The 24,193-nt window shown below is 36.1% G+C and overlaps 1 protein-coding gene across 2 annotated transcripts in view; it reads left to right on the top strand.

Moving 5' to 3' along the window:
* FOCAD (focadhesin) overlaps positions 1-24,193 on the top strand; it is a 140,125-nt gene that overhangs the window by 92,198 nt on the left and 23,734 nt on the right. For both annotated transcript variants that reach the window (XM_087926563.1, XM_026718356.2), the window contains exons 22-29: positions 576-668; positions 3,043-3,131; positions 4,795-4,836; positions 5,846-5,954; positions 6,487-6,603; positions 13,332-13,570; positions 16,005-16,094; positions 23,943-24,090. In XM_087926563.1, the coding sequence (XP_087782689.1) occupies positions 576-668; positions 3,043-3,131; positions 4,795-4,836; positions 5,846-5,954; positions 6,487-6,603; positions 13,332-13,570; positions 16,005-16,094; positions 23,943-24,090 (927 nt within the window). The remainder of the gene's footprint in view (positions 1-575; positions 669-3,042; positions 3,132-4,794; positions 4,837-5,845; positions 5,955-6,486; positions 6,604-13,331; positions 13,571-16,004; positions 16,095-23,942; positions 24,091-24,193) is intronic.

Below are 24,193 nucleotides of genomic sequence, written 5' to 3'. Positions count from 1 at the left end.
AGACCCCTACTATATATGGATAATTTTTCCTTATGATTAAGATCTATTGTAAAATATTCGATATTAATATAGTGCAATCAGTGTACTATGGATTTAAAAACCAAATTTATTTGTAGTTTACAAGTCCTTGTAGTACCTCAGAGACTTTTTGTATTATGAAATCTTTAACAAGATGTCTATTTTGCTACACAAATTGCATTTGAAAGCCTCCTCAAAGTGCACTACTTTGTTTATTTATTCACTTAGTAATTCCCTAAATGTTTAGTGGAAGAAGGAAAAGCAATTTCCCATCAGATAAGACTAATGGGGCTTTCAGGACAAGTTGTTTTGTCTTTTGAATTACAGTCTGCATGAAAAATCTGTAAAACTGAATAACCAGAAGGAAATGTAAAAGTATGAGTATTTTTATTTGTACAAACTTCAAAACTGATACTTGATACAAAGAAGAAAAATATTTGATAATGGCAGCGATCCAGTGTAAATTTGAGATTGTGTATACGTGTGTGCTTGTGGGTATGTGTTACTTTGTAACTGTATATTTTTGTTCAGTTTATTCTCTTTTCTTTGACATGCAGGTTAACATTCAGCCTTCAGAGTGGCATCACTCTTTGTTGCTGCCTCATTCCTGGGCTGGATTTATGGAGAGAGCATACCATGCAATTATTCAAGTATGAGATATTAGTATATACAGTATATAAATGGATATTCTTGTTTTCTTGTAAAGTGGGATGAACTTTTTATGTAAATACATAAGTAAGCAAGCATGGCCGATGCATTCAGGGTTTGCAGTTACAGGTAGTCCTTGACTTACAACCACATTTGAGTCCAAAATTTATGTTGCCAAGTGAGAAATTTGTTAACTGAGTTTTGCCCCATTTTATGACTTTGCTCACCACATTTGTTAAGTGAATCACTGCAGTTCTTAAATTAGTAACATGGTTATTAAGTGAATCTGGTGTTTATTATAACCATACACCGCACTCTGGATTTAAGATGAAGAAATAACATTAATTTTCAACATGTACATTTAATGAAAGGTATCTGTTCTGGCCAGCTCACCAAAGAACCTGCCAAAGGGATCTCCATTTCAAAAACATGCAAATGCAAATAAATAAATAGGTACCACTTTGGTGGGAAGACAACAGTATTCTGTGTGCCTCCGTGTATAGTCATGCTGGCCACATGACCATGGAAACGTCTTCAGACAACGCAGGCTTTTCAAGTAAGAAATGGAGATGAGCCTCGTCCCCTAGAGTTGGAAGTAACTGGACAGAGGAAACCTTTACCTATTAAAGGGGTGTATCCAACATTGAATAGATGGTATATCAGTAATAGAACAGATTTTCAGTGTTATCTACTTAGATAATTTTGGGAGATCTGGATCAAATTTACTTCATTTACTGTGTAATGCTGAAAAAGAACAAGAGGAAGAAAATGAAGTTATATGTGACACTGAATAGAATTCTGTGTCTATTATGAATATAGAATAATTTCAGTTAATTTTGCTAGTACATTTGGTCTTCATAGCATTGCAAAAAGTCCAGTAGTATCCAAGTTTCTAATTGTAGGTTTCTAATTCTAGGATTTTAAAAAATGTTTACTGTTACTTTTTTAAAAAAAATGATTTATATCATGGAAATTTCCTGCATTCTAAAATCCTGCATCATAATTATGTACACATTTGAGAACCAGAATAAGGTGATGGGTGTTTTTAAAAAAATGGCTTTTGGGAAGTCTAAAATTAGGAAAGTTGCATATAAAAATGCCTTACAAATCTAACCTGTTTTTAACACATGTCTTTTAAAATATATTTTGAATTTGTTTTTTTAAACAAAACAGTGTTGCAGTGCTACAGTAATGTGGACAATAAACCATGAAAAATGCATAATTACAACTTGTAAAATTGAAAGAATTTTACAGTTTAATTGTACCTTTTTAAAAAGTATAGAATTGTTATGAATTGAAATCATAGTCTATAGAATACTTACTGTACTAAGAGAACATTTAAATAGCTCTTTTGTGATTTTTCTAACATTTCTGTATTTTATTAAGATGGACATTGCAACATAGATAAAGAACCAAAGAGTAGAATCCACACTTTTAGTTCTAACCTAATTTCTTTCTCAGACTAATTTGAGGTTGTTAAACATGAGTGAGCACAATTCATTTAATTCTTTCTGAATCTGTGTTTAACTTTTCACTTAACTAGAGCTGAATGAACAAGGCTATCTATTAGGTTGTGGTAGTTCAGCCATGAACTACCAGAATCTAATAGCTGTTAAATTTGTATGTATGTGCCTCTGCCTCTGTATGTGTGAGTTAGTGTGTGTGACTTCAAAAGATTAGGGTAACCTCTATGCATATCATTAGCACAAAGAAATAGTTGCCAATCTCAATTAATGAAGGAACTGTTGTTTCACAAACATAACTTTGTGAAGAATTGTATTATTATTTACCCATGTTACTAAAAATTATATTTTTATAATTTCAACATACCAGAAAAATGTGACAAATAATTGGGAAGTATACTTTAGTATACTTTCTCACAAAGATACAATATTGCATATAATTTTTATAATCTTTACATCACAGCAGAATTTACAGAGTATTCCAAGAAAAAGTTTCTTTCCATTTCCCTACACTTAGGAAATTTAGAAACTTTCTTCTAAATATTAGAATCACATCTCCTGGATATTTATTGTGATAAATAACAGCAAGATATTTAAGCTGAATGCTACAGTTGTTTACTAATAAAGCACCTAGCAACTTTTCCCAATTTATACCATCAAAGTGTACTGAACTGTCTAAATGTACATTATTTTATCAGAGAACTCTCCAAAAAGTGCCAATCATGAATGAAAGTAATGAGAAAATATGGCCTCATGAAGAGATGCATCTTTATTTTTCAAACTTAAAATTTTAGATTCCATCACTTAACACATATCTTATTACGCAGAAAAGTAGAAATTGTACAAAACTGTAAAAATCACTGTGTTACTACCTATGTAAGTACCCCTGCTGATTTTTGTTACGATTATACAGGGGAGGCATGCTGAATTGGAGATGCAGTTAAAGCATGGAAAAGAGGAACTAGAGCAAGTACAATACAAGCAATTTACAGCCTGGCTCTGGTAAGGCAATGACTATATCTATTCCTTGTCACCTAGAACAGTGGTGGGGTGTTTGGGAAAGAAACAAGTAGTATAATTTGAAGGATTCAGTGTTGTAAGTTTTACTAACTTTAAAAGTGTTAACGATAAAAACCAGATATGATCTTGCAGAGAAATGGCAAGTCCCAGGTGTAATCGCAAAGAGTTGTTTTTCACCAGTAGCTCTTCTTTTGTGTATGAAGAATGTCTGAAGGATTTTGATGATGGACTTGCCAGCACATCCCTAAACAAGTTGCTTAAATTGTTCTGAAATTTCTTTCTGAGCGTTCAGTAATTTGATGCATACAGGAAATGTGTTTAGCATCTAAATGCATGACTTTGTTGTAATATCAGTGACCATACTTTAGTTTTTTATGTTCAATATATTTGAATGTATGGATTTGGTATAAAAATATGCCTGGTTGTGATTGCAATATAGAAATATATGTATCTTAAATACATAAATTTAATATTTATCCAACATTATTAGGCTGTTTCTTTGCCACATAGCAATCTGAATGTTGCTAAAAACATAACCCAAAACATCGTATTTGGTAGATTATTTTCAAGGTAATGTCAACTGTGCCTCTAAACATGAAATAGAACAAAACTAGAAATTCAGTTGTAAAGTAGAAAATTGTATGTAATCCAAGATTTTCTGGTTCAAATTTTGGAATTTGAAGTTTATCTTAATAGTAAAGGCAGTTATCTAGTCTCAAGGAAAACCACACCTCATTGTTGAACTGTGGGTTTAATCGCACTAGCGATAAATGAAGAAGTTTTGATTATGATGAACTTTCTTATAATATTCTTATGTCCCTGTACAAAAACGACATTAAAAAGATTAATCTGTCTCTACGTAGAGACAAAGCAGAAGATAATTAAAATAAACATTTGCTTGCTAGTGAGAATTGGTTTATATTTATAATGAAGCATTATGTGAGGAACATTTTAATAAATAAAGTTTCTTTGAGTTTGCCTAACATAATGCAAGAATGTAGCCTCTGTGGCTATGCAACAAAATATGGTCAAAAGAATATTTATTGTTTTATACTGATATGAAATTGTGATGAAATAATCTGAGTTGAAACAGTGAGAGAGAGGCTCCTTGGGAGTCCACATGTCAGCTATCTCCTTATTCTGCAAATCCATCAGTCCTTCAACAGAACAACCAGTTCTAATGACTAGAATATTCAGAACCTCCAAGAAATCTGCAAACAATGCAAAAAATAGGTTTCCCTATTACTGCAAAGGTTATAAATCTCAATCTATTGTTTTCATTCTGTTCAATAAATACTTTAGAAATCCCTACTGATCTGTCTTAGTGGATCACTGTCTCTTCTAGAAAACTATAATTAACAGCTCAGTATTTGAGCAACCCAGTATGCAATTCAGCAATAGAATTTCAGTTGATGCAGACTATCAAGAGTGCACATCCATTTCTTAGAGATTGCCTGGAACAGGATCTTAATTGGGGGGATGATTGTACAATCAATAATGATTCTTCCATCTCTGGTCTCCCCCATATTTTGCTTGCTACCCAACTCAGACCTTTTAGGAAGCTCCCTCACGCACACGCACTCACACTTAAAACTGTCTAATTCCATAGCACATTCTTTACTTTCTTGTTTCTCTCTTTTAACAGGGTTAGAGATATGCTAACTGATGCAGTCAAAGGAGCTTCCAAGTAAGATCTTTGCTTCTTAATAAATACAGGCTGTGATATTATTATTATTATCTCTTTTATTCATTAAACATGTAACTCAGTCAACTGAACATTTAAAAATGTATCACAAATATCATTGACTGGCGCTAATGGTTGATACAGGTTGCTGCCAGCATCCTAAATATCAACCAATATCTTTAAATGCACAGTGTTGTTGTTATTGGACAAGCTGCTTTAAACAAATATTATTATTACATCCCTCTCATGAGAAGCTTTCCTTAAGAAGCACTATCTGACCAAAGGTTGTTTAAAAGAAAATCTTACTAAAAAAACACTATCCCCCTCATACAGGATGAACAACTACACAACACTGTTGCTTTCATAGATGTTGACTCTCTCTCACACACACAAACTAATATTTTTGTTCTTTTCACTGTTATCTTTATTATATATATTAACATAACAGTTACAAAACATTATTGGAGATATACTAAATGCTGTACCTTTGGTTCAGTTAGTGAATAGGGTCTTTTTAAAAAGCAAGCATGGATAGCCTAATTTGGATCAGGACCCTGATGTAGGAAGGAAGGGCTTTGGGTTTTTTTTATGAATCCTGGTCCTCTTATCCATCATCTCTGAATACTGATACTGAAATACATTTCTAGGGGATGTATGCAAACAAGTTCAAACCTTTTTTTAAATGGTTTAACTCGTAATTTAATCCCTTCTTCCAAAACCCATACATATTTAAAATTCTGTTGTAGTTCATGGAAAGTATATTAAATGTCAACCAAAGTCAACCTTCTTTTTTCTAAAAGGAAAAGCCTATGCTAGACCTACTACTTTTAGAATTCAGCTGAATTATACTGTATATGCTGGGTGGTAATCCTAAAATTTGTAGATCTTTAAAGTTTTAGAAGACACCAGATTGTTGAAAAGGGATGACTTTTCATTCCATTTCTCTAACCTCATTCTCCTTCCTTTATTTTTTCCTTTATTTCATTGACAATTGATACATGATTTTCAACAGGGAAAGCCCAGTGGTTAAAGGGAATTGTCTTCTAGCATTAACAGGACTGGCAGTTGCTGTTGCAAAGCATGAAAAAGAACTTACTTCGGACATTGAAGAACAATTTGATGTGAGTTAAAATGACTTGATTGCTTTCACTGTAAAACAAATACTGTATATGTAAACATTAATAACTGGCCATGATGTTCTCATAGTTCTATTTCTAATATATGGTGCAATCAGGTACATGAGTTTTAAATTCAGTTGCTTAAAATATCACTGGAAACATGAATAGTTTATGACCACAAGAACAAAAACGATGATTTAAAAATCTATATAGATTACTCATTTAAAATTGCATTCCTATATCCGTTTGACTACAGTGAAAATTACTTCTTACAGTAATAAAATTAGAATTGTACTCCAATTCTTTTTGGACAATGTGTGTGTGTGTGTTTGTGCGTGTGTGTAAATAAATAAATAAAAATATATCATTCAATCTTTATGTACATGTACATACTAATTCGGGAGTAATTTTTGATAATGGTGCCTAGTGTTGTTCTATTATTTGGCAGTTAATAAAATTATTACATCATTTAAACAACCAGATTTGTTTTTAAAAAATATTATTAGATAATTTTCAGTGCTTTTGTTCTCTGCAGACTGAGCCAGACTTTCTTCCAACAAAACACTGGCTTTCCATGGTGATCGATACCCTCCTTAGCATTGTGGACAGTCACTATTGTCCCAAGGGTCGAATCTTTCCTTGGTTTTATCAGGTAGGTCAAAGCAGATTGTACGAAGAATCATTATTACAACTGTACTTTACTGTATTGGGGAAAGAAATTGATTTGGATTTTACTTTGTTTATCTTGGCTTTTAGAATGACCTTACATTTGAAATTGTACATAGAATCTACTCTCATTCTCTAATGGTAGATATTCCTTCAGTGTAGATCTGTCAGTGGCATCAAAAAGAAATTTAAAAAATCAGCTGGTCCTGGTAAAACCAAGAGGCTTTGGGTACCAACAGCCTCAGGATCCTGGAGCTTAATATCTTTAGTTTTTTGATGGATTACACTTTCCCAGGCAGAATCTGTGTGAAGCCTAGCCATCCTCCTGGATTCACAACTTCTGTTTAAAGAGGAAATTGTGGTCAATTGTGGCCTTTGCACAATGCACAACTTCAGATTGTGCACACCAGTTGTACCGTTTCCTATACTGTATATTGTGAGACTATCCTCGAAGAGCACTTGGAAGCTAAAACCTGGCACAAAATGAATAAACAGTCTTAGGGATTCCGAGGTGACCCATTTAAACCACTGCTGTGTAAACTGCACTGTTTGCTGCTTTGCTTTCAGATGCAACTCCAGGTTTTGGTTATCCCGTTAAAGCCCTAGATGACATAGGCCCAGGTTACCTGAGACATGTTTCAACCCAGTGGGATTGACCCGCCCCACTTGCTTTGGAAGAAGGGGCATGTTTCAATCCCATCGGCCAAGGAATTGCAGCTGGCAGGGTCCAGGAGAAGATTCTTTTCTTCTGCCCTTTGAAATATGTCCTCCAAGTTGAGATCTGCCCCCAACTTCATGATCTTCTGAAAGAGCCTGAAAACCTGGCTTTGCCAACTGGCTTGGGACCCCAAAGGGGACTAACATTTTAAAGGTAGTTAGTAGACTAGTGCAAGAACTCATGTCAACCCTATCTATGTGTTGGGGGTTTTAAAAACCGGTTTTAATGTTAATTTTAACTTTTAATGTCTAATGTTTTAATGTTGTAATTCTATAATTGCTTTATTCTCTTATGTATGGATATGTAAGCTAACCAGAATTTCTTGGTAGAGAGATGGGTGGCATACAAATTTAAATAAAATTTAGGTGGCATACATTCCATAGATAACAGAATAAAGCAATTGTATAATTATATAACCTTATTCTAAGCTTTACCCTACCAAAAAAGCATCAGGCCTAGAATCTTCTCAGATCCTACCATAATCAACTTTTGTGATATTATCATCTCAGTTCCATGCTGACTATGATCATTATCTTCTAATCTGTGGTCCCTGAACACTGAAAAATGGACCATGTTTGTCATAGATAGTGGCTACCGATTCGTAAGTGCTGAAGAAATAAAATATGAAAAGGTTGTATATAATTTTGGTCAATTATAGACAGAAAATGCTTAGCTTTTTTGGAGCCTTACCACAGTGCAGCTTTAAAATGATGTTTTATAGAAGTAAGGAGGAATCTGAATGAATGGGATGAGCAGAATACCGTTAGGAAGGTTCAAAATGGTTGATAACAAAGCTTGAACAGGAAGCAGTCTTTCAACTTTGTAAGTTAGAGCACTCTAGGGAAAATATATACATGGTTGGCAACATTGAAAAGATCAGTCTAAAAATGGTATTTCTATGTTAATCCTCACCCTTTTCTTTGGAATCTTTGATATTACTTCTTCCATGCTGTGAAAGAGACTATCTTGTTACAAGAGACTGCACTCAAGGGATGGCATAACAGTGTTATGGCCATTTCATTGTGTGGGTGAGAGAAAGAACCAAAGCCAGGTGCCATTGTCAGTTAACATATAGTGTCAGTCAAATGAAACTAAAAAAGTTAAAATTGTCATGTGTAGTATCATAGAATCATTTTAATAATATAACTACAATTAGGTGTAAGTTACTGATAATCTACTTCTTTAGAATGAATGGGCACTCAAGGGAACCCTAAGGCAAAAAAACTGCATTGCAGAACCCATTCGTCTTATAGGAGGTGAACATTCATATAGCTTCACAACCCGATGTTTCCCCCCAGGACCTGATTCTTCTGATTTATGGGAGATGGAATGGATATGCAGATTTACATGCAATTAGATTTTCTGCTTTGGGCTCTGGTCACTTGGTCTCCCTCTCTATTTTTCCTCTTCTGCTGCTTCTGTGGTTCTTTTTAATAAACCTCACTGTGTACATTATGAACTTAGGCTATGCCTCACCACGAAGTCTTGGAACTGACAGGAGGGACAGGAACAGAAGAGGTAGCACTCACATTCTCATCTATTTTAGTATAATGACATTCCGCATGTTACTTCAGTTAAATAAGATGGCCATCCTTTTGTACAGAGGCTTTTATATAGAAGTCAATGGGGGCACCATTTTCCTCTCTTTTCTTTCCTGAAAGGTCCAGCAAATAACTAATTGCAGATTTTCCTAAGGAGCTATGGACTCATCTAAGTGGTTTGGCAATTGTGGGTGGTGGAAATATGATAAGACAGCCTTTCCCAATCTTCTGATTTGCCAGGGGTTTACATATCAACTCCCACAATTCTTACATGAACTAAATTTGTGTTGGCCAGTGGATTATGGGAGTTGAAGCCCAACATATTTGGGAACATTATTTGGAGGAAAACTGTTGTAACTCTATGATCTATTCTAAATGATTTTCAGTTAAGTAGCTGCTGAATAGGTAGGTGGATCAAAATAATAACTTTTTTTTAAAGGGACCAGATGTCTGTTGAGGAGGGATGAACATAATTTTTTTCAAGTATTGAATTAAATCATTTGCATGTCTTTGATTAGAATCAAATCTGGGATGAATTCTTCTAACAGAAAGTCTACTTGGGCCACTCTAGAAATATTCACACAATATATCTTTGGATAGTCAGACTATCTTGGCATCAAAATAGATGTCGAATTCCTATATCAACCTGAGATTTGTGGTAATTCTTTCTGGAAATGACATGTTTTATCCTTTTTCTCATGCTAAATGTATGCTGTGGAGTAATCCAAATCTCATAATACAAGAACTATTTGTTATCAAAAATTGGGGTAAAATAGGTATTTAAAATAAGGCTCAATTAATATATAAACATGAAGAGTTTTTGTTTTCTACTTCAAAATTCAAGTATTAATTGGTACAATTCACTGGTAATATTTATAACTGCAATATTTGTTGACACCCCAAGTTGGATCTGCAGTATTTTCTGCCTTAGAAGTATCTAATCTACTGCAAGCAGAATTATAGCTGTGACACAAAACAAGTCACAATTATTCTTTATAAAATTCTATTACTGACTAGAAAATTTGGTATGGTATGCAAATTTTAGTGGTCAGTTCGAATGATAAATTAATACTTTCGATTTTCTGGGAAGAGATGTTAACATCAAAGCCAAAAACTTCAGTAAATCTTAGTTTACACCTTGCTCAACAAAATATTTTACACTTACTAGTCTCCATTGCACTTATATAGAAAAGAATTGAATAAACTTATCATGTTGAGGGAGATACAGGTAATCCTCAAGTTATGACAGTTCACTTAGCAACCGTTCGTAGTCACGACATAACTTTCCAAGTACTTATGATGCAGTCCCAAATGTTGCAGCACCCAAGTACTTATGATGTACGAATGTTGCAGTACCAGGGCAGTCGCACACTTATGAATGACCACAGAGGCTCTGCAATATTCATCCTGCCAATTGCCCCCACCCCCGCCACGTCTCCACAGACGCTAGACTTGTGAATACTCACATTGTGTCATGCCCCCATAGGAGTCTGGATCTGCAGGGGAAGATGAGTTGGAACAAGAGCCAGCAGAGATTGAGGGGTGGCTCTGTTGGCTTTGGAGGAAACTGGGGAAGGGCAGAGCTTATCAGGATTAGAAAGGCCTGCAGGATTAGAAAGGCAGAGACAGAGCTCAGGAGAAGAGCAAGGACTAGCCCCTCCTAATCTGAGAACAAGGAGGGAAGAGAGAAGGCAAGATCAACGCAGATTGAGTCAGCTATGAGGGAGGAGAATGCCCCACCCCTGTTCAGAAGGCATATCTGGGGACTGAGGTGCCGGTGGGAAGGGCATTTGTCGGGAACAAGCATTGAATCTGTGGAGTCTCATGTACACTTGCCAATGCCCGGAGATTGCTGTACTCTGTCTTGTGGGGCTTGCCCAGTTTGCCTTCTTGCTCTGAATTACTATCTGGCTTATCTGGTTTATTGGACTGCTGGCCCTGGTTGCTGTTTGGCTAACCTGGCTTACTGGACTACTCGCAGCTAGAGGTTTCTGTAGGTGCGTGTGAGAGCTTTGCTCCAGGACTTGCAGTGAATGTGGGGACATTTGGAGGCACATCTGGAGCAATAAAGGGAAGTTAGACCTGTTCTCTGATTGTGTAGCTTTTGTGCCACACCCTGGGTCATCACACATTGCAAAGATTTAGCGAGCCTTGGGTCACTTGACCTGCTTCAGTGCTTCAGAATGGAGGCCTAAAGTACTGCAAGATCCATGCAAGATCGTGCTACTGATGTTGCATGATCTCAGGGTACTTAAGGCCTCTGTTCTCTGCGAACAGAGGCCTGGACTAGTTATGCAGCAAAATGCTTTGCAAATGGAGGCAAGGCCTGAAGCACCAAAGCCTTCCCTCCATTTGCAAAGCCTTTTGCTATCTTTGCAGAAAGCCTTTGCCACCAAGAATGGAGGCCAGGAGTGGCGCATGTGTCCCCCCAGGCCTCCATTCTCATCATTGAAGGCCTTTCCTCAAATCCTTTGCCACTGAGAACAGAGCCCAGGAGGGGCGAGTACATCCCTCTGGGGCCCCGTTTTCATTGGCAAAGGACTTTCCTCAACTCCTTTGCTAACAAGAACAGAGTTAGGGAGGGAGGTGTGTGCCCTTCCAAGCCATTGTCAAAGGCTTTTTGCAAAGATGACTGGCGGCTATAGGGATGCTAGGTCTCTAGGCCTTGGCAAGCCTTTGCTCAAGGCAAAGCCATGGCAGAAAGGCTGGAGAGGAGACAGCTGCATTGATCATCAAGATTTGTGTAAGGTTAAGTGATCCAGTCGGGCAGAATGGGTGGGAGAAGCATGAGATATCTCAGTGGGTTAGAGGAGGCCTTGGGTGGTCAGAAGCACTAGGCTCCCCTCCCTTCCCCACCCTGAAATACCTTGTACACTTAACAACCCGCACATTCAATTAGTGAATGAGTGGGCGAAAGCAGGGAGTTACCATGTTCAAGTTACGTGATTAACTCCTATGAATTCTTGGGTTACGAATGTAATGGGCAGGCTCCATTACATTCGTAACTTGAGGATTACCTGTACAATAAGACTAATGCTTCATTTAAACATACGTTTGTAGAGTGTCCTACGATCATTTCATTTGTAGAGGAAGCTATTGCATATATTAACTCAGTGTTGAGACAAGATTTAATAATCTCAGATACTCATATTCTTCTGAATTATATTCCTATTGTAAAGAAATTGACATCTAAACAAAGAAATTTGATTCTCTTGCTTATAGCTGTTAGTCTTATTTTTAAGCACTGGGGAGATAAAATACAACTCATACAACTCCGACTACTGAATAGTCTGCAGAATTGATGTTAACAATTTACAAACGAATCACTTATCAACTTAAATTAGTTATGGGTGATTATATTGAAATATGGCCAGCAGTCATTGAAATGCTTATGTAGAACACTTATGAATGCATATGTGTCCATGAATACCTTCCCTGTGTACCATGTTTTCCTTTCTAATTTTTAAGGGTTCTTTTGTCTTACTATCTTTCTATAACTTAACATGTTATTTTGGTTTTTTTGTGTGCAGTTAATTAAGTGAAATGAAAAATCTTGAGTTGTTCCCAAACAGGTTCATTTGGTAGTTAGTTATCTGAATTCTGTGCTTAAAATAATTCCCAAGGCATAATTCCCTAATGCTCAGCAGGACTGTTTTTCTCTTAACTTCCCTTGTATTTTTATAAATTCACCTATAAACTGTATGGGTTCTCTCTCTATATATATTGAAATAAATGTCACTTGACTTCACACTGTTCTGTTGTTCCAGTTGCTTTCTTTTTTCTCATTATGCCAAGTGTGTTTCTCTGTGTAATTTAGCCATGGTAATGTTGCCTCAAAGGGAAAGATACAATTTTGTATGTTTTGATGATCAGTCCTATAGATATGTATTCAAAAGTAAATCCCATTGAAAGTAAGACACTAATTATAGTTAGTGACTTTTAAGATTTCAGGATATTTCTTCCTCTGAGACTGTTTATTTAATGTTATAAACTGCTGTTAGTACCTACAAACTGAGAGGTGACTCTAGGTGTGTTTAAACACTTTAAGAAATATGTTGAAATGTGTATTAATTATTAAATGTTTAATTCTCTTGCATTGAGTATTTGATGTTTCTGCGATGATTACATATTCTTTTCTTTTTCACATAATGCTTTTATTGATGTTGATTCTCTCCTCCTCGTCTCCTGCCTGTTCAGAAAAGTTATACAATGAATTAATAATTTTAATTTACGTTAATATATTTTAGAAAATACATATTTGCTTTTATTTTCTTCAAGAAAAGCTTATTTCAGTGTTACCAAATAAAAAGCAAAGGGATGCAGAGTCACACAGTTAAAATCATCATTATATCTCCCTTTCACTTTCCTAGATGAGTGTGCAGTGTGCCAAATCCTTTTATACACGGAAAAAAGGATGAAACTAAGAATCTTTGGTACTTTTCTTTTGTGTCCTAGAAATCCTACTCGGGTGAAAATACCGCAAGTGCTATTGCTCGTTCCTGCGCAGCAACCTCTTTGTCTCTCTTGGTGCCGGTTTTTATTGTATCCTACAAGGAAAGGGTTGAGGAAGTCCTGAATTTACTGATTGCCATGTTACCTGGGAAACCAAATGCAGATGAGTCTCAGGCTGTTCAAATCCACATGAGCCTTGCATTGGGGATGTTTATTTCACGGTTATGCGAAGAGAAAGTCAGGTATGAATTCCATCCTATGGCAGGTGTGCAAATAACTTTTGCTTCCTCTCACGCTAGATATTCAAATTATGCAGAGCAACATGTTTAGCCTTCTGCACTTCGCAAATCACAAGCCATTCTGCAAGATGCTTTCATTTTGAATTACTTCCTTGATCACCCCATCTTCTTCCTTTTTCAACTTATTTCACTGCCATGTAACTGATTGCTTTCCCTTTCTACAAGATTGCAGTGGTGTCTGAGGCCTCCTCTGGGTTACGTTCACAGCGAGAAAGCCCCCTCAGTGTGGACTTTTCTGCAAAAATAAAAGCAAAAGTCTTAACCCGCATAATCTAAGCTTTTCCCAACCTATTATCCTCCAGATGTGCTTTGTTATAGCCCATCTGCCCTAGCCAGCATTACTGTTATTTTGCTGGCTGGAAATCATATAAAATATCCAACATTTGGATGGGCTCAAATTGGATATAGTTTTCTTAGTATTCCAATACTGGATTATTTTGATATGTTTTGTATAAAGAGCAACAAAAACAAAACAGATTTGCTTCCCATCCAGTCCAGACAATATTACTTTGGAGTAGAAAACTAGAGAAAATTCTGGATTATTCCAATCTCAGAATGAAAGGTTAGGAAGCAGCTACTTGTATTAAAAATAGTAATAATCAAATGTTGTATTTGGAGAAGATAAGGTTGCCTAAACTTCTTTTTTATCCACATATTGTTTGTTTGCCACATTGGATTGTAACTTTATTTTCTGTTTGGATATTCATATACTTCAAAACTAGATGTGTCTACTAATATTTGAAATGAATATATCTTGCTCTCCCATGTCATTTTGTTTAAAAGTGATTATTTATGGCCACAATTGAGCCCCAAATTTATGTTGCTAAGTGAGGAATTGGTTAAGTGAGTTGTACCCCATTTACAACTTTTCTTGCCATATTTGTTAAGTGAATCACTGCAGTTGTTATATTGGTAACATGGTTGTTAAGTGAATCTGGTTTCCCCACTGACTTTGCTTATCAGAAGGTTGCAAAAGATGATCACATGACCCCCGAGACACTACAACCATCATATATGTGAGTCAGTTGTTAAGCATCCGAATGTAAATGAGTTGACCATGGGGATGCTGCAACAGTCATCAGTCTGAAAAATGGTCATAAGTCGCTTTTTTCAGTCCCATTGTAACTTCGAAAGGTCACTAAGTGAATTCTTGTAAGTTGAGGACTACCTGTACTAATATTTCAGGAGATTACAGTTATATAATTTTTTTCCAATGTGTAGGAAAAAATAGGAACAATAAAATCAAAAGTAGTTTAAAAAGAAATAGACAAAATTACACCAGTGCATTGTGCATGGGAACAAAGTCATCTCTCTACTGTTAATAAAAAAGACACCACAGTATTGTATAATATGGAACTAAGCAACTACTTATCATAATTTCCCCAAATATCCATCCATTCATCCTATTTGGGACTTGGTATCTTAAGTCATAGGGTTTTTTTTCATTGACAGACATACCATACAAAGGTGCAGGTTTTGAGAGCTTCAGCAGATAAAGGAAACCTACATTTTAAAGAAAGCTGCTATTTTTGAAACTGATAAGAATAAAACTGATTCAGTTCTCTATAACTATTTAGCTCTGCTCTTGTAAGATCATTTAGACTACAATACTGAATATGTGAGAAGAATTGAAAGGAAATAGATTTGCACACATTCAGTGGAGCCTAAATTAGTTTTGAGCATACTTTCTAGTAAAATCAGAAGGATGGAAAGATGGAAAAACAACTTTGTCTAGAAATTATGAATCCTATTCTTTCATTCTTTAAAGCGTCTCTTGCATAAAGAATAGAGTCAAGGGATAAGGAAGTTCTCTCTCTTTTGGTCTTTTGAGAGATGTTTGTCAGAAATCAAAAGAGAAGAAGGAGAAGTTAGCAACACTTCCCATTGGCACGCTCTTAATATAATTCTGGATGCTGCTTTTGGAGATGTGTGTATATATCAAAAATAATGACACATGGTGATTCTTCCAGGTTGAGTTCTTTATTGTTTCATGCCTACAGACAGTTTTGCCAGACGTGTGTTTACAATATACTTTGTGAATGATTAGGGAGCTCCTATCTTCACCATCTTTCTCTCATATAAGATCTGGACTTAGTTGCCTCTTATTCCTTTGGAATGCACACTCTTTCTCCTTGGAATCCACTCCTTACTACATGACACTGTATGTTGTGTGGTTAGTTTGTTTATTTCTGTGAGTGTACGTATAGCTCTGTTGCCCATAGATGCAAAATGTTAACTTTATCAGACTAGAGAAGAATATATAAATAATGATAACCAATTGGTTATCAGATCAAGAAAACACTGTAAGAATTTACAAGACTTACAGTGGAGAGCAATTTATCACTAGGATTTATTATCACTACTCTTCCTCCCCTAGTGATGTAGCTGACAAGCAAATGAATCTTCTGTTGATGAAATCCCTGGATGCATTAGAAGATTGCTGCTTTGACACAAGTCTTGAGTACAGGTATGTACATTTATATGTTTGTTGTTGTGCTTGCATTTTGATGTGTAGAGTGAAGTTGTGCTTAGATCGGGGCAGGAATTATATTCCTCTAGATCAAGGGTGTCAAACTTGATTTCATTGAGGACCTCATCAGGGTTGTGTTTGACCTTGGGGGGGATGGGGTGGGCATGGCCAGCCTGACATCACTCATGTTGGGGGCGCCTGCAGCCCGAGTACTCTGCCAGCAAAAAAGGGCTCCTAAGCTCTGTTTTCGGCTGGGATGGTCTCCTGCAACCTTCCGCCAGCAAAAACAGTGCTTGGAAGGGCTGCACACAGCCCTCCCGAGCTCCATTTTTGCTGGCAGAGGCACTGTGGGCTGGACCTTCACTGTTTCCAGGGCAGTCTCACCCTAGAAACACCCTGTGGGCCGGATCTGGCCTGCAGGCTTTGAGTTTAACACCCCTGTTCTAGATGCTGAGCTATAACATCCAGTAACCAAACAACATGACTATTGACAAGAATACTAGGAACTGTAATTCACGAACATCATGCAGGTCCAGGTTTAATAGAGTTAAAACTGGATCATGGAGCTTAGTTGTGACTCTTTGCAGATCTCATACGAGTCGCATAATAGCGTCTTAATTCTACTTTCTAAAATGTTTGTGAAGATAAAACTAGGCAATTCCTGAACACTTTACAGGAAAAATGGGGTATAAATAGGAGGAATACATAATGTTTGCTTGATTATCCATTGTAAAACAGGTATATGCTTTTTTGTTGTACTAGTGTGAGATGCTTGTTTAAAGGAAATTCTTTGAATAAACAAAGGAAGTGTATTTTTAAAATGCCATAGACTTTTGGATTGCTTAATTTTATTGTAGTTTTGTGCTGTAGTATGCCATGTTTTTTCCCTTTTTAGTATTGTAATTTCTGTTATTTTACTTATGTTCTCCACACTGCTTTAGGAACAATAATGAGGTTAGGCTGAAAACAGTGATAGTAGTCGTAAATCTCTGTATTATAGCTGGGCTTCTTATGAGACATAAGATTCATATGTATTTAGAGCAGCTACATATATTGAACAATTAACTGTACTTTATACAGTTTTTATTATATATTTTCATAGTATTTGTGCAGTAAAATAACCTTGCCTATTACATGATACAAAGTGGTGCATGCTACATTTATAATATATACTTGCTTGTATAAATATAATAGAGATTTAAAACATCTCCAAAATGCTTGCCCTCTGAAACAAAGACAGTCTTCTGAGTTACTAGATTTCATTGTTTTCTTTCCACAGCTGTGGAAGAGTTTATAAATTCCATGCAATATGTAGAAAACTGTAGGACTGCTTCATTCATTACATTTTTCTCTAAACTCCTAAATATATTTCTATGTGTTCAATAAATGGTTCTAGGTATAGTTTATGTTTTTGCTGGGATGGCAAAAAACTAAGCAGAAAAAGCAAAGTACATAATAAAGATAACTATGCAGTGTCACTTAGATCCTAAACCTAGAACACTGAAGATTTGGAGCATTTAAGGTAAAATGGAGGGCAGTAATGGCATCATGGAGTCAGCCAGCGTTGACAGGAGACTCTTCCTTTACAGGTTAATTAATAAAATGCACTTTTGAAGCTTTCGTTGGTAAGGTTGAGTTGAGCCTAACATCTCTGGAGCCTGTTGTTAGAACAGACATGTGCTTATAATGCAGTCTGAGCTGCAGGAGCAGCTGTCTCACCCTGCCCCTTTATTTGGAGGGAACTATTGTGTTAATTTAACAGCTGGAGATTGGATGTAAAGTATGGATGAAAGGAAACTTATTTAGGTTTGCCAAGCGACAGGCTAGAACTCCAGGTGTTGAACAAAAAGGCTGAGAATCTGGGAAAAGACTAAAATGTATGGAACAGTGATGCTGGAAAAAAACACATTTAAAATTACATGGGCCTTGAGGTGTATACTGACCATTACAGTCAGAATCAATGTTTAGATAAAAAGGCCATTTTAGAGGTGAATTTCGGGTTGATACTTCCAAAATCCATTGAAATTGTAAGCATTATTGAATCAGTCCTGATTCAGTATCTAATGGCCTCAACTAGGTTAATTCCACTCCACCCACCCCCATTTTCATCCTTCAATTCATTCCTTTTTCCGTTCTTATTTTATGCCATAAAGAATAAATGTTCAGCCTTCTTACTTTCTTTTGCTATTTGAGAATCTGACACTTGGAAGCAAAAGAGAAATACCTAGTTGTGCAAATGTATGCAAATGTATGCGAATTCCTTGTTTCGTTGGCAGAGATTTTAGACTTTTCTTTGGCACTGCGTAGATGCTGCCCTCACTGTAATCTAAGGAGAGCTGAGTTTAGAATCAAATTGGCATTGCTCGACTGTCTTCTGGCATGATAGGAGGCACATATGGTAAAAGGGAGATGCATTAGCCACATTGCTTTGCAATGCCCACTGTTTCATGTCTGAGTGCCCATTTAGCATAAGATAAAAGCTTGATAATTGTAGCCAAATTAGCTTTCCCTGCCAGCCAAGAGCAGATGGAGGTATAGTACAGTGGTAGGGAGATGAAAGATTAGGATCTTTTGCCTCCTATTTTAGGTATGGTTTGGGGCAAAATAAGCTAAATAAAAATCTGGTTATTACCAATACCAAATGTCATTTTAGATTGCAAATATTCCTAGCTCATAAAATATTTGAAGAGATAGTATCTTCACACCTCATTCTAAACCACAGTTTTAAAAACTATATCAAGAAATGAAGCACTCATATGGACCAAGTAATTTTTGTATTAGGGAGGTACATAAGGAATTCATATTTTATCCATTAAAATACTTTATTGAGGTGTTGTTTTTTTAGAACTTAATTGCTAAACGTTAAGACATGTATCAGTCACCCAGTTCAGATGCTGAAATGATCATTTGGAAAACTGTCTGATTTGATTGAAACATTTCAGATTCTGAACAGTTTGATTCAGAGCTAAATGTGAACTAAATTTTGAAATCATACATTTTTCTTTTGTTTTGCTGCCCAGAATCCCTTGCTCATAAGATGAACGGCTCTATAAATTAGTTAAATATTGTGGCTCTCATTGGCCAGCCTAGGATATCTACAAAAGTAGGTACAGCATTTTTTTTTTTTCTAAAAATGGGTTTGTAAAATCCCAGAGAAAGGAATGGAAGGATTTCATAAAGGGGACACATTTAGGTAGTAGTGGACCTTCCTTAAATATGTAATTTTCACATAATTGATCCTATGGAAAACAAATTTAAATCTAAGGCCGTTCAAATGAATATAGGTTTATTGTATGCTACTATTCTCTACAAAATCTGAACTATTAATGGTCAAAACAAATTGGTGGTAAATAAGGGTCGATGGAATTCAAGGGTAGTGGAGGACTTAGATCTGTGGATGCGAAGGGACTCGAGACTGATGATCTATTTAACCCCTCCCTCAGGCTCAGTCTGGTCATCTCCTACTGGGATTTTGATAGAAGATGAAATCTCTCCTTTAATTCTCCCATGTGGATTGTGTAGTCTGCCCTCACAATGAACTGAGTGTAAATAACTATTTATTAGCATTACAGATATCTATATTGTATTATTCATAATGGTGTGCATGTAAAATAAAATGCCTATAAAACACAGAGTACACAGGCAATTAAATAAAAGGCCCACAGAAGGAGCACTGTGAGGCAGAACAATATATAATTCAACAAGAAACAGTAATTACTGATACATACACTAGAGAACTACAGAGAGAGCATAGAATTCAAAATAACAATTAAGGCCCAAGTAGAGAAAGAAAAAGTTATAGAAGAGCTTATGCTTCTAAGGGTGGATAGGATATGATCAAGATGAAATTTGACATCAGAGAAAATGAAAATAGAGCTGCCATTTTTGCAGTTCATTATCTGTCTTTCATTAAGTTCAGAATTTGATTCCGTCATTTTGGAGGGAATTTTACTTTACCTGGAGAAATACTTCTAAAATAGTTCAGCTCCGCTCTGGATAGCCGTTGGAAACCCTATTCATCTTTGATATGCATAATTCTCTAAATTAGCTGCATCAATCTCCATAACTTAATTATGTATTATGTAAAGAAGGGCTTGGATTTTATCTGATATATTACTATGAAATATATTATCAATCAAGGCTATTGCTTAGCCATTGCCATCTAGTATATTTTAAGAGAAAGGGAAATAAATCTTTTTGAATGAAAATTGTACAGTTTTCATGACAAGTATGTTCAATTATTGAACCTGTTGATTTTCTGAGGATTTGTTTTTGTTTTTCTTGTTCATCTGTTTTGTGCTTCTGTATTTTGTTTTCTGTTTGTCCCCCTGCTCCCCTTTCTCACACATACAATACCATTTCTGACCTGAGCAAAACTAAAGGGGGAAATATTCAAAACATGACTACTCAACACTTTATACAAGTGGCACTTGCAACAAAATACTGTATTTAAGATTAAGCAGCTGACCCTAACCGCCATTCTGTTTCCATTCCATTTCTCTCTGACTTTACTGTTGTGTTTTTACCATTGTGTGAACATTTCCCCTCTTGGTTGATCTGCTTGGGGAGAAGTTCCTCCTTTGGTTATTTTCTTAACATTTTACAAAGTTTAATTTGTTTTTTTTAATTGTCATTAATGTGTCAAGTTCAATCCATTTATAGTCATGATTGTTTGTTATGACTTTAATAAAATAATAAATTTTTAAAAACCAAGAATCTTTGTGCATCAAATTTCCTTGTTAAATGAGCTTAATTCACCTGTCTTCCTCTCCCAACTATTGGCAGAGATTCCCTTGACTCTTTGACATAAAATTTTGAGGGTGGACAGAAGTTGGAGGAGGAAAGGGACACTCAACAGTTTCTGTGATTTGATGAAGGCCTCAAAACGGTTCTTCTCTGTTTTTAGAAGCATAAGAATCTATGCTGAATCTGGAATGTATTGATAATAAATGCTCATAAATAATCTAAATAAAAATGTTTATGGGAGCCAGCTTGTTGAAAGGGGTATTTTTTTATAGTTTCACATAGCTTTCTTTTGACAGGGGACAGTTGCAGCCTACCTATAAGACTTTATTGCCATCTAGCGGTGGATTGCTCACAATGTAATTTTTAAGTAATCAGGAATTACAGTGATGCTTAGAATGGTTGGTGAAACATGAAGAAGGGGCAAGCAAAGATCATGCTGGATGAATAAAATCAAAAGATGGACATTCAACAACTGAAAGAATTAGAATTAGAATTCTTTGTTGGCCAAGTGTGATTGGACACCCAAGGAATTTGTCTTGGTGCAAGTGCTCTCAGTGTACATAAAAGAAAAGATACATTCCTCAAGAGTCAAGAATCATAAGGTACAACACTTAGTAATAGTCATAGGGTACAATTAGCAATCAAATCATACTAGGAAACAGTCAATATAAATTGTAAGGATACAAGCGACAAAAGTTACAGTCATACAGTCACAAGTGTGAGGGGATGGGTGATAAGGAGTGATGAGAAGATTAATAGTAATAGTAGTGCAGACTTTGTAAATAGTTGAACAGTGTTGAGGGAATTATTTGTTTAGCAGAGTGATGGCTTTCGAGAAAAAACTGTCCTTGTGTCCCGTTGTTCTGGTGTGCAGTGCTCTATAGCATCGTTTTGAGGGAAGGAGTTGAAACAATTTATGTCCGGGATGTGAGGAGTCTGTAAATATTTTTCCCTCTTTTTGACTCGTGCAGTATACAGGTCCTCGGTTGAAGGCAGGTTGGTAGTAATTATTTTTTCTGCAGTCCTAATTATCCTCTGAAGTCTGTGTCTGTCCTGTTGGGTTGCAGAACCAAACCAGACAGTTATAGAGGTACAGATGATAGACTCAATAATTCCTCTGTAGAACTGTATCAGCAGCTCCTTGGGCAGTTAGAGCTTCCTGAGTTGGTGCAGAAAGAACATTCTTTGTTGTGGTTTTTTTGATGACATTTTTGATGTTAGGTATCCATATTAAATCATGTGATATAATAGAACCCAGAAATTTGAAGATATCTACTGTTGATACTGTGTTGTCTAGTATTGTAAGAGGTGGTAGTATGGGAGGATTTCTTCTAAAGTCTACCATCATTTCTATGGCTTTAAGTGTGTTCAGTTCCAGATTGTTCCGGTTACACCACGAGGCAAGTTGTACAACCTCCTGTCTGTAGGCGGATTCATCATTGTCTCGAATGAGACCAGTCACTGTTGTGTCATCAGTAAACTTCAGTATTTTAACAGATGGATCATTTGAGATGCAGTTGTTGGTATATAGAGAGAAGTGGAGAAAGCACACAGTCTTGAGGGAGGCCCTGTGCAAATTGAACAAGTATCAGATGTGATTCTGCCTAGCTTGACCTACTGCTTCCTGCCTGTTAGGAAGCTTATGATCCACTTAAAGTGCGTTCAAATACCGCTAGTTGCTTTAATTTAGTTAGAAGAATGTCTGGAATGATGGTATTGAATGCTGAACTGAAGTCTACAGAGGATCCTTGCGTAAGTATTTGGAGATTCAAGGTGGTGTAGGATGTAATGCAGAGCCATATTAACGGCATTATCTGTCGACCTATTTGCTTGGTATGCAAACTGCATGGGATCTAACAGCGGATCCGTGATGGTTTTCAGGTGGGACAGCACAAGCCTTTCAAAGATTTTCATAACTACAGATGTTAGAGCAACTGGTCTGTAGTGACCAGTTTTTGGCACTGGGATAATAGTGCAGCGTTTGAAACAAGAAGGAACATAGCACATCTCTAGTGATCTATTGAAGATTCGGGTGAAGATGGGGGCCAATTGGTCAGTATAGACTTTTAAGCAAGAAGCTATGCTTGAAAGGGTAGCATAGAGAGCACTTGCCTAGAAAGTCTCCATGGACACGACTGAATGGTTAAAGCAACAACAGTGAGGAATTGTTTCACTAGCATTATTCTTTTCTTAAATATCTACTACATGAATTGAATAAATATGCTTCAGTTCTGTGAAGATATGACTATATCAGGGCCATCATTGATATAGTTTTTTTTAATGTAGCTCCTAATACTAGCCAATGAGAGTGATTTTCAAATTCACACAGTTCTTGCATTGTGGATGTTCATCATGAATCACCACATGTACGTGCCTAATACCATATATTTCCAGATATTTCTCATTGTTTCCAGTGGAAGGATTGAACAGCAGGGCCTTCCACATTGTGCAGTAAGGGCAAGGTATTTTGTTACTTGATGAGAATCACTTGTCTGAAAAGGCTGTCATATATATTTCTTCACATTATCTCAGATGCAGTGCTTTTTAGTGGAGCCAATTATGCTTGAACTACTATTGAGTGGCATACTAGTTTAATAAAAATATTATAACCATATACAAGTCAGGCAGAACCTGGATGACAGACAGATCTTTTGTAATGAATTTCATTTCAGATATGTCAGTTTCTTCACTTATCTATGAACTGCTGTGAACTGAATAATGATTGCACATACTTGTTTAAACAGGCATTTAAAAATAAAGTTCTGTGGCTGTGTGTAACTTTAATATGTGAATATAAAATGGAGTTGTGACACTGATCCCCCAAATAAAACATTAATATTTGTACAAAGTTTGTAAACAAGAAACAATTTTATAATCGTTATCTTGAAAATGCAATGACTTCTATGCATGACACAAGTGTGTAATTATACCAGTCACATGATCATGTTATCACACGTGTAATCGTTTTCACATCATTGTGATTTCTTACAAGTGACACGAATAGAATTTCTTGGAATATGAAAAAAATAAGCATTCTTTATAATTGGTGAAATTTTGACTGACTTAACACATCACTTTTTTCCAATTTCCCATATTTAGCACTGGATGTATCTTGGGGGTAGGACTTGTTCTGTCACTGATGAGTCACAGCAACTTGACAGATTCTGAAGCTCACGTCTCCACTTCTCTGCGTAAACTTTGCAAATACTTGGATGACGCAGAAGACCAAAGCCGAACATTACAGGAAGTAAGAGAATGATGTTTACTTTTCCAATCTTGCTTTTCATCTGCTGTTTCTCCAGCATCTTTGTTTTTCCCAGATTGTGTGTACATAAAACATACTTTTAAAA

Source organism: Pseudonaja textilis, chromosome 2 (genome assembly GCF_049901715.1).
Source record: "Pseudonaja textilis isolate UNSWEBS1 chromosome 2, rPseTex1.2, whole genome shotgun sequence".
Classification (NCBI taxonomy): domain Eukaryota; kingdom Metazoa; phylum Chordata; class Lepidosauria; order Squamata; family Elapidae; genus Pseudonaja; species Pseudonaja textilis.
This window is presented reverse-complemented; position numbering and strand designations above follow the sequence as displayed.